The sequence below is a fragment of the Bos indicus x Bos taurus genome, chromosome 24, assembly GCF_003369695.1.
Source record: "Bos indicus x Bos taurus breed Angus x Brahman F1 hybrid chromosome 24, Bos_hybrid_MaternalHap_v2.0, whole genome shotgun sequence".
Lineage (NCBI taxonomy): Eukaryota > Metazoa > Chordata > Mammalia > Artiodactyla > Bovidae > Bos > Bos indicus x Bos taurus.
In genome coordinates, this window is record NC_040099.1 from 30673233 (window position 1) to 30690715 (window position 17483).

Here is a 17483-nt window from a genome sequence, read left to right on the forward strand (position 1 = left end):
AAACTCCTAGAGGAAAACACAGGCAGAATACCCTTTGACATAAATTGCAGCAGTATTTTTTGGATCCACTTCCTAAAGCAAAGGAAACAAAAGCAAAAATAAACAAATGGAACCTAATTAAATTTAAAAGCTTTTGCCCAGCAAAGGAAACCATCAATAAAATAAAAGGACAACCTGCTGAATGGGAGAAAATACTTGCAAATGATATGACCAATAAGGGCTTAATATCCAACATATATGAACAACTCATATAACTCAACATCAAAAAACAGCAGAAACAACAAAAAACCCAATTAAATAATGGGCAGAAGAACATTTTTCCAAAGAGGAAATGCAGATGGCCAACAGGCATATGAAAATACGCTCAACATCACCAGTCATCAGGGAAATGCAAACTAAAACCACAATGAGATATCACTTCACACCTGTCAGAATGGGTATCACCCAAAAAATCAAAACAATCACCCAACCCACAAGTAACAAATGTTGATGAGGATATGAAGAAAAGGGAACCCTCATACACTGTTGGTGGGAATGTAAATTGGTGCAGCCAACTGGAAAAATGAAGGTTTCTCAAAAAGCTAAAAATAGAGCTACCATATGACCCTGCAATTCCACTCTTGGGTATAGATAAAAAAAAAAAAACCCAAAATGCTAATTTAAAAAGATACATGCACCCCAATGTTCATAGCAGCATTATTTATAATTGCCAAGGTATGGAAGGAACCAAAATGTCCATCAACAGATGAATGAGTAGAGATGTGGTATGTATATATGTATATACACACAATGGAGTACTACTTAGCCATAAAAAAGAATGAAAATTTGCATTTGCAGTAACATGGATGGGAGGGCATTAAGCTAAGTGAGATAAGTCAGAGAAAGACAAATACCATATGATATTACTTACAAATGGAAATCTAACTAGTGAATAAAAACAAAAAAGCAGCAGCCTCATAGATACAGAGAGCAAACTAGTGGTTACCAGTAGAGAGAGGGGAGGGGAGAAAGGGTTATTATAGGATTACATGAAATCATATGTGTGAAACTTCTGAAAATTGTAAAACACTAAAGAACTATAGAATTGAAACTTTCAGTTAAAAAAAGACAAAAACAAATATAGGCTTTGAAAGAATGTTAAATTCACCTTTTTAAAGAGAAGAATCTTATAGATATCCTCAAAGAGATAATTTAAAAGGTCCATCAGTCATATTAAAATTAAACGAATAAAATGGTGAATTTTATATGTAAAGCATGTCCCAATAAAGTTGCTTAAACACAGTAAATAGATGGAGAATTTCTGGCACTTTGCTCTTTTAGTTTTCATCACGCAAAGTAAATATATCATGAAGGCAGAGAGCCTCAAACGTCAGTGCTTAAGGGGATCAGGCAAGGGATTGTGAGCTTGTGCCCTCACATCTAAAGTAGACAGCCAGTGGTTTGACTCCAGAAGGTCGTCACACAAACGCGTACAACTAATGACTCCAGATCATCTAATTTTTCAAAAGAACTGGAAATATACTTTTGTGAATTAAAATATTGGCAGCAACACGTGAGTCACAGAGAATTCACTTAAGAGATCAAATTGGCACCAGGGCCACCATTCTGCAAACTGAATGGAGGAATACCTTGGGTCCACTGTGTTTGTCCTTTTGTGTGTAAGATCTACTCCATGACCCAAAGTTTAAAATGTATAATAAACATAAATTTGGAAAAAGGAATAGCTGTGTAAGAAAACTTTGATGTGTCAAGAAAAGCTTTTGTAATGAATATGCATAGCTTTCATTGTGAGTCAAATACCATGCAAATTTACAACTATGTCAAAGAAAGTGATACAGGAGCTTGGATCTGAAGTGAGGTTCTAGAATGCTCATTCTCCAGAGTAACAATCCGAGCCAAGAAAGATTCACTGCCCAGCCCCCAGCTTCATGGGCGGACTTCCAGAGATATTGCCCACGTCAGTGATTGTGCAACGTTATTCTTATAATAAAATAATTATTTTAATGAAGTATTTGCAATAATTTTAAACATCTGATCAAGAAGATTATACACAAATATGGGAGTGTGCTGCACTTTACCAAAAAATAAAGCTAAGCATTTAAATATACAAAAACAACTTTAGGTACAGATCTCTTCTTAAAGGACTTTTTTTAAACATATACATAATTTATAGCATTTTTACATAATAACTTGCTGAAACAGAAAATGTGGCCAATTTAAAACTTACTACAGTACAGAATACGGCCATAACAGTCCCAGAGGGAAGAACAGGATGAAGAATAACATACTTGAGGTTTTTTTTTTTTTTCCCCTGAACTCTTTTTCTAAGAAGCACAGCTTCCTCCCCCACCCCCTTTTTTAAAAAAAACCTTCTTTGGAGGATTTACTGACTCTTTCTGTATGTGATTCTAACTACAGTTATTATTTTTTCACCAGCTACATGCCAAAAAAGTCGAATTAAAAAAAAATAGAGGGTTTGCTTTGAAAAATGTCAGCCTCCTCTTTAGAGGAGTATACATGTAACATGCTTCTCATAATATATGCAGAGCCAAGATCTCCAAGAGTAAGATGCTGACATTACTTTTTGTGTACAGAACCCAAAATGGAATCCATTGTTAAAAATTTCTAATCACTGATTAGGATTTTTTTTAATTCAACAAGATGCTTAAAACTTAGGCTAAAAGAGTTTATAAAACTATCCTTCTTGAGATTTGAAGCAATACACAAAACAAAGAATAACTTTCTTTTGAAATACTGTAATTTGAAAATGTTTGACACATTTTCCTTTTTGGTTGGGCTGTGATTTTTGTTTTTTCCCTGTTAACAAAACATGTATGGGCTGCTTTGGAGTTCCAATTTGATCTGCCTCCTCTTAGGTGTATAAAGCATCAGTTTGGAGGCAGTACCCCATCATTCCTTCGTAAACTATCTTTTCCAATTTTCAATGAGGTATACCAGCAGCTTCAATGTATAGCATCCTTCCCTGACAAGGATGTCCCCTTGGTATCAGAGCAGCACGTAGCACGTAGTGACATGAACCAGGGAACCTCGGGCACAAACTATCACCATTTATCAATGTTTTGACATCAATGGGTCTCAGCTGACCAAAGTCACCACTGGGCCTTTCCCTGTGGCTTGTCACCTTCAACCACAGAAGGTGACTGTCATAGTTAGCTTAGCAACTTCTGATTCCAGCCCAGAAAACCTAACGCTTTGAGTCAGGTTCCGTGTAGGATGAAATACATACAGTTTTCTGGTAAGTAAAGACTCCTCTTGTCCCCCTGCATCTCAGTGCAGGATGTAACAGGGAGAGACACCTTACCTGTTAACAAGTGAAGCAGGCAGTAACAAACAAAGCCTTGCTGTAATTAAACACGTACGAAGGCAGAGGCCTACTACGGTGTAAACCGTATGTCACAACCAATTTTCAGGAGACAAAGCTGAATCCTAGTCATTAAGAACCTCATGGGATATATAAGCACGATTTAGTAAAAGTTTATAACTGTAAACAATGGTCTCCCCTACTGGTGATTATTTTCTAGAAACTGAAATGTGCAACAACGCTCTCGACATCTTCTTTGGCAGTAAGTAGCAAGGGTCTGGATGACGGGGCTGTGGTCACTTCAGGAGGGCCAGGTATAGAGCTCGGGAATACTTCATATCCCTCTCCTGCTCCATACAGAAGATCAGGTCCCTGAGGCAGATTCTCGTGATTCTTGGACGAACCAGCTGCTTGCTGGCTGTCAGACTGGACGTCCCAGAAGCAAACAGGTTGTCTTTTAAACCCTAAACAAAATAAAGGGAGAAGCAAGTATAAAGTAAGCCATCTTTCAAAGAGAAATCTGTCAGCTCAGCAAGAGGCTGCTCTCCTCTGGCTCCTGAGTTCGGTGCTGGAGGTCACATCACGATGGAGCTCAACCAGGTCCTCCAGCACTGCAGGCTGTCAGGGGAGCCACAGCCGGCACACCTGCTTCATGCCCTCACTCTCTCTTTTACCTGGACCACAGCCAGAGCCTCTTAACTGACTTCTCCACTGCACTCCATTCTTTGCCCACACAGCAGGGCTGACCGTTCATTCAAGGTCTTAGAAAAACTTTTGGGAGTGCTGGATGTGGTCATAACTCCACTGTGGCGATGATGTCACTGGCTTGTATTTGCGGAAGAAACTTTCAGATTACACATTTCAAATGTGTGCCATCTTTTGTATGTCAATTATAAAAGTAAAAGTCTCACGTGACTCAGATCCCACCACTCCATGGTTTACAAACCTTCAAGGTCCCTCTCTGTCCGGAGTAGCTATCTGAGCACGTGGTATATATACTCTGAGAGCTACACTTCTGCACAGGATTCTCATCTTTCCAACAATGCTGCGGCTAGTTACCTGGGTGCTGTCCCCACTAAGTAAATGAGGAACCTGACCTTGGATAGGTTGACATAACTGTTTAAGGTCAGACAGCAACACTGAGCAAAGACTCAATTCTTAACTTGGTCTAAAGTGAATGCTCTTGGTCTGTTCTGTGTTGTGCTGCTGCTTAGTCACTTAGTTGTGTCCAATTCTGCGACCTCACGGACTCGAGTCTCCCAGGCTCTTCTGTCCATGGGACTTCCCAGGCAAGAATATTGGAGTGGGTTGCCAATTCCTTCTCCAGGGGATCTTCCCAGACCAGTGATTGAACCTGCATCTCCTGCCTTGGCAGGTAGATTCACTGTGTCACCTGGGATACCATATCAGGTACAAACTCATTACCTGCTTCCCTTTAGCCTTACTTCTCACTGCCAAGATCAGCAAAAGGCCATTCCAGACCAATCTACCTATCCTTTAAGACTCACTTCAAATGGGTCTACTTGCCTTCTCCTTTCCTGCAAGAATTCTCTCTGTGGCAACTGCTTTACACTGTAATTTGTACATGCCATACACACTAGATTGTAAGCTTTCTGAGGACAGGAACTATTATTTCTATGTCATCTAGGGCTTAGCCAAGTACACAGGACAACATAGATCATCAGCAATACTTTCTCAATTGAATGTACTGATTTAAAATAGAACAATCTCCAGTGTGAGTTCTAAATGTCATTCAAAATAGAATGAAATCCAGTATTTCTGTATTAAGATATTAAATTCTCTTATCAGTATGTCTATACATCACTATTTAAAAAAAGACTGAAGAAATAAAAATATAGAATACTCAGAATAATTTGGCAGAAATGAAATCTTTTATTCTCTCATTCTTTTATTTATTTTTACTATACTTTGTTTCAAAACCATCTCAACTGGAATAGCAACTCTCCTTTCCCTCCTCAGAAGACTTTCTTCTAAAGGAAAGCTATATACCTAACATGGGAAGTGAATCTGATGGTTCCATTACTAAATTTTTATAACCATCAAATTTTAATTATTACCTCTTTCTGTTTTTGTTTTTTCTTCTTTTATTTTGATGGAAGGTAAAGAAATTCCCTTGAAGGTCTCTAAAACATTATGGTCAAAGCAAGTCAACTTAATTCCATACATGTTCACAGAATGACTGGCAACATTTTATTTCACAAATAAACTTTCCTTCAAAGATACTATTCCCTTTCAAAGGCATATGATATCACAATCACATTTCTATGCTCATTAAGTTAAACTTATTCAGAAGCATTCATGAAACAAGTTTTGGAAAGTCCTGATTTTAAAAAAAGAACAACAAGATTACTCTTGGCTACACAATTGCTTGGTTACTTCTCCTGGAGACCCTCTATGGTGTAGAGCCTGTCTCTCATCACCTTTGCAGGTGTCTTGGTACAAATCTGTACAAATACGAGTGCCAGCCTCTGTAGCTCTGACTAAGCATGACAGTCAAGCACCAGCACATCACTCTTCCCTGCTTTTAGAGCACTGCTACTTAGAGGCCGTGTAACAAACATGAAATCTTAACTCTTGTAAATTATCACCGTCAAAATATTCAGGTAAGATTTTTACAGAATGGGACCACCAACTCAGCTTTGAAATGCTGGATAAAAGTTCACATTAGGACGAAAGTTAATGAAACACATGACTGAGTGGCAATTTTGTTGTATATAGGAGTTATCTGTTTAGAACTACAGCACATTTAACTAGGAGCATTTTTCATAGCCAAAGATTAGACATGCTGAAGCTGAATCTGTATGTTTACAAATGTTTCCTACCAAGAATTCACCAAAAATCACCCATGCAGTGTTTGACATGAAATTTAAATGGTTAGATGGATACACTAAGTCTTGGCAATTTCATTTCTATGTAAATATCCAGAAATATATCATGTCTTTTGATAAAAAGACATGTATGAGAATGTGTGCAGTACCATTCATAATGGCCCTAAACTAGAAACAATCCAAATGCCCATGAAGAACAGAATAAACTCTGGACTATGCACACAAATGGAATACTACACAGCAGGAATAAACAGATTAACATGGACAAGTCACAAAAATGTTCAATGAAAGGGTCTAGGTGCAAAGGAATACACACGGTTTGATTCCATTTCTAGATTTAAAAACAGGCAAAGCTGTAGAAGTCAGGACAACGATTCTCTTTAAGGGAGAAGAATGGTAACCAGAAAAAGGGGACAGGAAAGGTTTGCTGGGATTCTGGTGATGTTCTCTTCCTTGACCAGAGGACTGTCTGCATGGGTATGTTCATGCTGTGAAAATTCAGTAAGCTAACCTATGATCTGTGTACTTTTCTGCACTGATGGTATACTTCAATAAAAGAATTTAAATTGCTACCCAAAGTCTTGTGTATGCAATAAATAAAAAGGGAAGTGAAGAGGAAAAAGAGGACAGAAAATAAGGCAAAATTATTAAATAGAAAAGAAAAATGAAGGAAAACTAATCATCTGGGTAAGGAACAAAGGGGTCGCAGTTCATGTTGGTCACGTGAGCAGCCTGAAGGATCCCCGGGAAAGAGCCACATTGCAGCTGCCAGCACAGGGTTGAAAAGGAGGTCATTCCAACAGGATGCCGCAGAAGGCCTGAGGCAATGTTATAAATGAAACAAACCCCAAGGGACATGCAGTAACCCAACAGAAATGTCTTTTATAATTCACAGCTCTATGAAGGTGACAGCATTCTCTTCTCCCAAACCAGTGGCTGGCTTGGAAAGCCAGTCTTTCTTGAACTTAGATACAAATATATAACAATTTTATTCTTAGGCTGATGATGTGGGAAAATCCACAGTCTGACTTGTCAGCTTCCCACTGACCTGGCCAAGAACAGTCAACTACCTCTTAATTATCCACGGTAAGGAGGGTGGAACCCAGAGTTGTAAAAACTCAAAATCTGCCCTCACCATCAGTTTTCATTTTCTTCTTTCTCACCAAGTCTTTTTGCCCAAAGTTGTCTAGGACTGATTTCTGGTTATGCTATTCAGTCAATGCCAAAGAACACAAATGTAGTTAGGAGACGAGAAGTTGTAAGAAGGAAAAAAAAAAAAACCTCTTGGGACAATGTACTATTTGTTTCTGAAATAGAAGGTTTTCCCAATCGACTTTCTACATGAAGATACTCTTTCATTTGTATTCTTCATTTAGATGAAAAGAGGAGAAAAGAGAAGATGAAATTCAATGAAGATGAAAGAAATAATTCACTTACTAAGTGTACAACAGATGTTTTCAGAAGCATAACCAAACCTAAATGTAAGCATTCTCTAAAACTTCCAGGTCAATTAAGTTAGCCTGCATTTAGTTCAGTTCAGTCGCTCAGTCATGTCCGACTCTTTGTGACCCCATGAATCGCAGCACACCAGGCCTCCCTGTCCATCACCAACTCCCGGAGTTCATTCAAACTCATGTGCATCGAGCGGTGATGCCATCCAGCCATCTCATCCTCTGTCGTCCCCTTCTCCTCCTGTCTCCAGTCCCTCCCAGCATCAGGGTCTTTTCCAGTGAGTCAACTCTTTGCATGAGGTGGCCAAAGTATTGGAGTCTCAGCCTCAGCATCAGTCCTTCCAATGAATATTCTTCATTAAGTTGTTCAATTATATCAGTAAACAAAGTTTCATATTTTTAGAGGAACTTTTTTGATCTAATAAGGAACACTTGAACACTGTCAGTTATCAATAAGTAATTAAAAATAACCAATTATGCATATTTCTCAATACAGCAGGTAGGTGCTGTGAGGTAAAACTTTTAAAAGTGTCTCTACCTATGTTTTCTTAAATGATGTTACTGCTATACTAGCGAATTCTAGCCCATGTACTAATTCAAGTCATCTGGGGGACTTCCTGGGTGGTCCAGTGGTTAAGAATCCATCTGCCAATGCAGGGAACATGGTTTTGATCCTGGTCTAGGAAGATTCTACGTGCTGTGGAGCAACTAAGCCTACATGCCACAACTACTGAACCTGTGCACCCCTACGGTCCGTGCTCTGCAACAAGAGAAGCCACTGCAATGAGAAGCCTGGACCCTGCCTATATGCAGCAATGAAGACTCAGCAGAGTCAAAAATAAATTAATAAATAAATGAAAAAATTAAAATACAGAGGAGGATTGAATGGTGGTGCATATAGGTTGTCTCCTCCACAGTAACCTCAGAAAAATTACTTAACTTCTCTGTGTTTTAGTTTCCTAATCTGCAAAACAGGAATAGTAACTGAGATTATAAAACTGGCCTAAGGATTAAATAGGAACAATGCCTGGCATACAGTATATTCTCTATAAATGTCATTTGTCAGTTTGGAGGCACTGTTTGTAAATTGGAAACAGTGTAACCCTAGTTCCAAGATCTTTCTTGCACCCCCTAGTTAAATCCAATTACACGTTCCTGCCTAAGTCCTATTCTTGTAAGTCCTGGTTAAAGAAATATCGATAATTTGTCCTGCCACCCCATCCGTGTCCCTCTTTGTGAAAATTTTAAATTTAAGTTGAGCTTTGAATGCTTAAAGCTACAAAGGAAACTAATGGGTATTACAGACATACAGCAAGTGGATGAAGGATGTGCCCTGGGACAGGAAGGTTTTCATGGGCTCCTCACATCAAATAGTGGAGGAGTGGCAGTGCTGCCTTACAGAACCAACCAGGCGTATCAGCGCTATCTCCACAAGCCAATGTCCATTCCTTCCATTCTAGTCTCTGAATCGTAAGACCAAGAAAAACACAAACATGTCCTTGAATCTTAACAGTTAACCAGGAACAAAAGCTGGACATTTGTACCAGAAGGCAAAGAGCCATTATATTTCTCAGACTCTCTTGATCTTATTCTAACCCCATGTCACCATGGCAGCTCTTAAGGGATGACTCTAGTCTTAAACTTTAAGGAAAAATAAGAACCAGACGTAGGGAACAGCGAGTGGAAAGCAGATCTGGCTCCAGAACAAAAACGAAACACCTTCTAAGTCTTGGAAGCAAGGATAGATAAAAGTGTCCTGGATGTCTAGCTTTCGTGTAACAAGAACACTGAAAGTCTATACTAGAAGGCCTGAGCTTCCAGGCCTGAAGGGCAACACGGAGCAGAAGTTACGGATACTGAGCCGCGTTGTTGCCTGCCCTCTGCTGGTCAACAAGCAAAACTCTTGAAGTAATAGATCCTTCACCTCTATTACATTTATTTCAGAACACAGACAACCCTGCATGTTAATTTCCACCCTAGAATTTTGTCATCTCTAAGTTTCTGTGTTTCAGCAGTCTTTTACAGAAGTAATATGTCTAAATGGACTGATGTGACACGTAATCCTGGGTTCTGAATTCTAATTCTGGACTTCCACTGTGGCTCAGCTTGGTAAAGCTGAATTCTAATTCTAGCTGTGCAATTATGAGAGCTATAAAGACAATACTGGTTGCCCTGTGCTAATAACCACTCTCATCTTTACCTCCAAAAGAACACCGTCTTAAATTCTAGACCTCATTGTTCAACTTCCTAATAAAGAATGCGGCAAATCATTTTTGTTGTTGTTTAGTCACTCAGTTGTGTCAGACTCTTTTGCGAGTAGCCCGCCAGGCTCCTCTGTCCATGGGCTTTCCCAGGCAAGAATACTGGAGTATGTTGCCATTTCCTTCTCGAGGGGATCTTCCCAACCCAGGGATCAAACCTATGTTTCCTGCATTGGCAGGTGGATTCTTTACCAGAGGCTGGGGAAGACAGCTGTAAGTCATTACTTCTCCTGTTTTCCTCTTCTCTTTCTCACTTAAAGGAGTGGTAAAACCATTCACCTCCAATGCCTAAGCCAGAAAACTGGGTGTCACCCTCAAGCCTACCTTCTATATCCAAATTATCACTTCTTATTAGTTCTACCTCATTAATAGTTTCCAAATAATCCACATCTTTCTACATTTTCACTTCCATGCCTGAGATTACTTCATCAGCCTTCTAAGAAATCTTCCTATTTTCAGTATTAACAGTGTTCACACTGCAATGAGAATGATCTTTCTCAAATAAGTAATCCGGTAATACCATTTTCCTATTTAAAGCACTCCAGTGGCTAAAAATCTTCTCCAGGACCAAGTCCAAGTATCTAACCAAGACACAGTCAACCATGAGCATGACAAAGCTTCTCTCCACATTTTCATCTCTCATTTCCTTTTACTACTCAAACTATTGATCATGCCATAGCATGTGTTCTCCAGTTTGTTTGAGAGAGTTACTTCTCTCCTCTTGGGATTCCTTCTCCAATCTCTGTCCAACCCTTGTATCACAGCACTTGACTAAGTTCTTCAAGACTCAACTCAGGTAACATGTTTTTCCAGTGTTACAAACACACTTAGCCCTGGCTGAGATGAGGGGCATCTCCCGGGGACTTCAGTGCTCTCTACTTTACCATCACATGTGTTCAATGCAACACAACTACCTAATAACTTGCCCACTCACTGGAAAGGAAGGATTTTGGACTTGTGAATATTTTATATATATGGCACTTAGCTGCTATCCAATCAACATGTACACTTCTGCACAAAGTATGACTCAATAATATCAGTTATGTGAATGACCAGAACAGTGAAAATGAGCCATACTATGGGCTTTTAAATCAAGATCCTGCTGCTATTCTTACCTTTAAGCCAAATAAATCTGGGAGAACACCTGAAAGGTAAAGTCTTTTGATGACTTGTTCTTCTACATTATTCATCCCCACAAAGCTGCCACCAGACGGTATTTACTCAAAAGGCTATTTTCTGTCACTTTCTCCAAAGAGTCAGCAAGTCTTCAACCCACCAAGTAATACAACACACAAGAACAGCAAGCAACCAAATAAATGTCAATTCTGAAAAGTGGTAACTTACTGCAAGCTGAAAAGCCTGTATCAGTAGGATTTTCCTCTTCATACTCTGGTTATTTTCTTTAACATTTAATTAAGACACTTATAAAGTCCTCCAAAAACTCAAGTAAACTATGTCCAGAAACAAGTTTTATCTATTATTCTATGAGAATTTCTTTAAAGGATTGCCAGTAAAAGATTTTTCTTTCAGAGCCAGCTTTAATTTTATCCTTTCAGGATTGTAAATGTTTAAAAAAAAAAAGCTACAGTATCTGTAAGGATTGCTGTGCCTCACAAGCAAAGATAGGTTTACCAGTATATTCAAATGTATTAATAGTAGCTTTGTTTAATTGAAACTCTGGTAATTCTAGAGTTGACTAATTGCATACAGACTGACAGAAAATGATACTAGAAAGAAATGAATTTACAGGGAAAATGAAAGAGCACTAGAAATGATAAATGTTAAAAAGCTGTTTTTATTTTCATAAATTCTTTAAGCGATATATGACCAAGTAATAACAATGTACTATGGAGGTTAAAACATACAGAAGTAAAACAGGTGAAGACAAATAACACAAAGGAGGGGAAGGATTTATATAATGGAATTCTACAGTTAAAAGGTTTTTACATGGTATGTGAAGTGGCATTCATTCAAGATTGAGTGTAAGCAGTTAACAATATTTACTGTACCTTTAGACAAATCTGTATAGCAACCATTAAAAAAAAAACAAAAGAGGTATAGTTAAAAAGTTAAAAGAGGATATAGAATGGTATACTAAAACACTACTTGATTAACTCAAAAGATGAAAAGAATGGAGAAACAATAACAGCAACAAAAACAAGGACAAACAAATTAGCAATATGGTAGACTCAAATCAGCAGTAGCCACAGGACTGGAAAAGGTCAGTTTTCATTCCAATCCCAAAGAAAGGCAATGCCAAAGAATGCTCAAACTACTGCACAATTGCACTCATCTCACACACTAGTAAAGTAATGCTCAAAATTCTCCAAGCCAGGCTTAAGCAATATGTGAACCGTGAACTTCCTGATGTTCAAGCTGGTTTTAGAAAAGGCAGAGGAACCAGAGATCAAATTGCCAACATCTGCTGGCTCATCAAAAAAGCAAGAGAGTTCCAGAAAAACATCTATTTCTGCTTTATTGACTATGCCAAAGCCTTTGACTGTGTGGATCACAATAAACTGTGGAAAATTCTGAAAGAGATAGGAATACCAGACCACCTGATCTGCCTCTTGAGAAATCTGTATGCAGGTCAGGAAGCAACAGTTAGAACTGGACATGGAATAACAGACCGGTTCCAAATAGGAAAAGGAGTATGTCAAGGCTGTATACTGTCACCCTGCTTATTTAACTTCTATGCAGAGTACATCATGAGAAACGCTGGACTGGAAGAAACACAAGCTGGAATCAAGATTGGCGGGAGAAATATCAGTCACCTCAGATATGCAGATGACACCACCCTTATGGCAGAAAGTGAAGAGGAACTCAAAAGCCTCTTGATGAAAGTGAAAGTGGAGACTGAAAAAGTTGGCTTAAAGCTCAACATTCAGAAAATGAAGATCATGGCATCCGGTCCCATCACTTCATGGGAAATAGATGGGGAAACAATGGAAACAGTGTCAGACTTTATTTTTTTGGGCTCCAAAATCACTGCAGATGGTGATTGCAGCCATGAAATTAAAAGATGCTTACTCCTTGGAAGGAAAGTTATGACCAACCTAGATAGCATATTCAAAAGCAGAGACATCACTTTGCCAACAAAGGTTCGTCTAGTCAAGGCTATGGCTTTTCCTGTGGTCATGTATGGATGTGAGAGTTGGACTGTAAAGAAGGCTGAGTGCCGAAGAATTGATGCTTTTGAACTGTGGTGTTGGAGAAGACTCTTAAGAGTCCCTTGGACTGCAAGGAGATCCAACCTGTCCATTCTGAAGGAGATCAGCCCTGGGATTTCTTTGGAAGGAATGATGCTAAAGCTGAAACTCCAGTACTTTGGCCACCTCATGCGAAGAGTTGACTCATTGGAAAAGACTCTGATGCTGGGAGGGATTGGGGGCAGGAGGAGAATGGGACGACAGAGGATGAGATGGCTGGATGGCATCACTGACTCGATGGACGTTGAGTCTCAGTGAACTCCAGGAGTTGGTGATGGACAGGGAGGCCTGGCCTGCTGTGATTCATGGGGTTGCAGAGTCGGACATGACTGAGCTACTGAACTGAACTGAACTGAGACTCAAATCCAATCACAGTAATAACTGCATTAAATGTAAATGAACTCAATTGTCCAAATAAATTTTCATACTGGATACAAATTCAAAACTCAATTACGCACTACTTTAGGCGGCACTAATGATAAAGAACCCTGCTGCCAATGCAGGAGACGAAGAGATGCAGGTTTGATCCCTGGGAAGATCCCCTGGAGGAGGGCACAGCAACCCACTCTAGCATTCTTGCCTGGAGAACCCCATGGACAGAGGATATGACTGAAAGGTCTATAGGGAGGCAAAGAGTCCACGACTGAAGTGACTTAGCCCTAGCCAAGAGAAACCAGCTTTAAATAAAGACACAGATAGGTTGGAAGTAAAAGAACGGAGAAATGATAAATCATGAAAATACTAAGCATAAGAAGTGCTGGTGTGATATATGAATTTATCTCAACTAAAAATACAAACAAAAAAATTTTTTTAATAAAAATACAAACAAGTGGCACAGTCTGATAAGTCAAACAAACAAGTTGTAGTAAACATTTCAGTAACAACTTATATTTACTGTTTTCAAAACTGTCTACAATTCTTAGTAAAAACTGCATAAATAGAAATTCAAGAACATATTCTAACTAGGTACTGCTGCAATACTTAAGGCAGATACACTGTTTTCCATAAAAACCTGGGTTTTAACTGACAACATTAATTGAAAATCTGAATATTTTATTTAGGAATATTTCACAGAGAAATTTAGGGTTATTTTAACTAAGTAAATACTTGTATTACTGTTTTCTCTTTTCTTTATTCTTGTGTTTTTATGTTTTTTTCTCTCCTTTACTATCTTTTAAAGGGGATTTGGGAAGGATGAAAGATAAACCCATAATGTGCAATTCAACTTATTTCACAGGCAGTCCCTGAAGATAGCTGATAAAGAGTCAGCCTTTGAATCTCTGGAAAATTTTAAAGATCCAACTAAAATTCAGATTTATGTTTAAGTCATTTATGAAAAAGAGGCAGATTTGTTAATGAAAGTGTGAACAAAATTAAATGTGAAAAAATATACCTCAAAACATAAAAAGCTTCTTTATCTAAAATGATACATGCTCTCAATTCTAATGTAGCTACATGATATTTATAGAAACAAACCTGTTAAAATATCTAATTCTGTTTGTCCCCTAGTAGATTTTAAACTGCTGTGTTCCCCGAATCATTTCATGCTTAATATTTCAATTCTAATCTACCTACACCCTCAAATCATGAAAACTAGTAAATATGGTAAACAAAATAACATCTATGTAAGACTGATTGTTCAAATACCCTGAAGAATTCAACTCGGTTGTCTGTTTCAAAATACACCCATTTCTAGGGTATGAAAAAAACTGTCCATAAATTATTTTTAATGCTTAAATAAAATTTCAAAAATCCAAGTATTCTCCTTATAGGCTATCTTAGAGGTTGTTCACACTCCTGCACCATGTTCCATACATAAACAGAACCTCAACCTTTGAAGAGGGCAGAGAGAAGTGGCATAGATACAATAAATGAAAAGTTGCAGAAACTGGAACATTTTGAAATGTCTGATCACATCTGTTACTAACAAATGGATGGGAAAATAGGCATTCACGCAGTGGTGGAAACTGGCATAAACTTCTTGGAAATTAACATGGAAATATTTATTAAAATTTAAGATGTGAATATCCTTTGACCCAGAAGTCCCACTTCTAGAAATCAAGTCGGCAAAATAAATGGGTACATGATGACAGAGAATGCTAACTATTTATAATAAACAAATGAAAATATTTTAAATGTCTATCAGTGGATAACAGAATTGGCACAAAAGTATATAACCAACACAGGAAAATGTCCATATACACTGTTTCACAAGTTGTAAAATAGTACTTTTAGGATGATCCCATTATAGTGGTTAAGAGTACAGACAAACATCAAATTTTTTGATATGTATCTGGGGTTCTCTACTTACTAACTGTGGAACTCTGGAAAAGTCATCTTCCTTATACCTGAATTTTTTCATTTAGAGAAAATAATAGTAGAGGAGTTAACAAAAACTAACAAAGATAATACATTCTAAGTGCTTGATAAAAGTAAACTATAGTTATTAATATGCAATTTGTGTGTGTGTGTGTGTGTATATATATATATTTGATCATAGGTATGGAATTGCGAATACCTGATAGATTTTCATCTATGAAAATGGCAAGTTGATAGGGTTTAACCTAATATATGCATGGATATTTCTGGAAAGGGTAACTCAAGAAACATGAGTTGTTTTTAATACTTTTATATCATTTTGACATTTTTCAACATGATCAGAGTTAACACTCCTTCTCCCAAATAAAAAGCTATTTACTCTCGCAGACACAGGAGACCTCTTTCTTACCCCCTCAATCAATAATCCACCTTTTGATTATACTCTTCTGGAAATTGTTTCTTCTTCATTTCATAAGAAACTTGTAGGTACTGGAAAGGATCTTAAGAGATTACATACCTAAGTAAACTTAAACTAGTTTAAACAATGGAAGAAAGTTACCACTGAAATCTGCCTAATATTACATTCTAAAGAGCTTTGGTTTTAATATTTCTATATAACTATCCTTATATAAAGGTGGGAGGGAATTGAGAAGAAAAGTCAAGAAATGAAAACAAAATCATATTTTCTGACAGGTACAAAGAAATCTGTGGGCACTCTGTGTTTGAGACCACAGGCCTAGTGCTTTGAAAGCCCTAGCATGCTCCGTGTTGAAATGATTCTTTTATTTTAAATTTATTTATTTATTTACTTGGCTATGCCAGGTCTTAGTTGTGGCACGTGGGATTTAGTTTCCTGACCAGAGATTGAACCCAAGCCCCCTGCACTAGAAGCTTGGAGTCTTAGCTCCTGGACTACCAGGAAGTCCCTGAAATGATTCTTGGAAAAGTAGTAATTAGGAATTCTCCTAATTCTAGTAATAAAATCCAGAAATTCCCTAACCATCTTCTCCGAAGACAAAGCAATGGAACCCATCTCACTCTGCCTCCTGATGTTTCCTCTTATCTGACAGACACACACGAACCACCATAGTTCCATTTGTTCTTGGACAGAACACTTTCTGGTACCATCATTACCTTTCCAGGATGTTCCACCTTTCCCAGACTTCACTTGTGGCTATGAGCAGGAAGTTGCTGCTAAGTCCTTGTTTTAAAAAACAGGTACATTGTTACCTGGCACTTAACTAGCTAATTTTCACTTCCTTGAAGGGGCATACCAGCAAGGAACAGAAATAATGGGAGGGGGACAGGAAATACTGTTGTTAGGATTAGCATGGAGGGAAAAAAATGGCTACCTATCACACAGATTTCTTCAGAATCTCGGAGATAGTTCTTGGGGTTCACTAAGCTATTCTTTCATTGAATAGGTGCAGGCATCCTAAGACACTGAGGTGTTGTTATTTAGTGTTGCTAAGTCATGTTACTCTTTCCAATCCCGTGGACTGTAGCCTGCCAGGCTCCTCTGTCTATGGGACTGTCCAGGCAAGAATACTGGAGTGGGTTGATATTTCTTTCTCCAGGGGAATCTTCCCAACTCAGGGATCGAACCTGCCTCTCCTACATTGGCAGGTGGATTCTATACCACTGAGCCACAGGGGAAGCTCAAGACACTGAGGATTTAATATTATATCACGAGGAAGGGAAAATGTTTGTGCCACTATGATTCTGGTAAATTTTTTCTCAGGTATATTCAAATTAGTAGAATGCTCAAGTGATTTCAGGCTATCTATGAAGTGATTCGGAGAAGGCGATGGCACCCACTCCAGTACTCTTGCCTGGAAAATCCTATGGACGGAGGAGTCTGATGGGCTGCAGTCCATGGGGTTGTGAAGAGTCGGACACGACTAGGCGACTTCACTTTAACTTTTCACTCCAAGAACCCACTCCAGTGTTCTTGCCTGGAGTCTTCTGAAAATTCCCTTCCCTCTCCATACCCTGTTGCCCCTCAAATCAAAGTACTCTAATACTTTAAACATCAAATTGGAGCTAAAGAGAAGGGCAGGTTGCTACAATAG

At 38.4% G+C, this 17483-nt stretch overlaps 1 protein-coding gene across 1 annotated transcript in view; it reads right to left on the reverse strand.

The window, feature by feature from the left end:
* Nucleotides 1-2362: 2362 nt before the first annotated feature.
* The window catches only part of TAF4B (TATA-box binding protein associated factor 4b), a 108400-nt gene continuing 93279 nt past the window's right edge, over nt 2363-17483 (reverse strand). The window contains 1 exon segment of the mRNA XM_027525986.1: nt 2363-3786. Coding sequence (XP_027381787.1) covers nt 3619-3786 — 168 coding nt within the window. The 3' untranslated portion in view covers nt 2363-3618.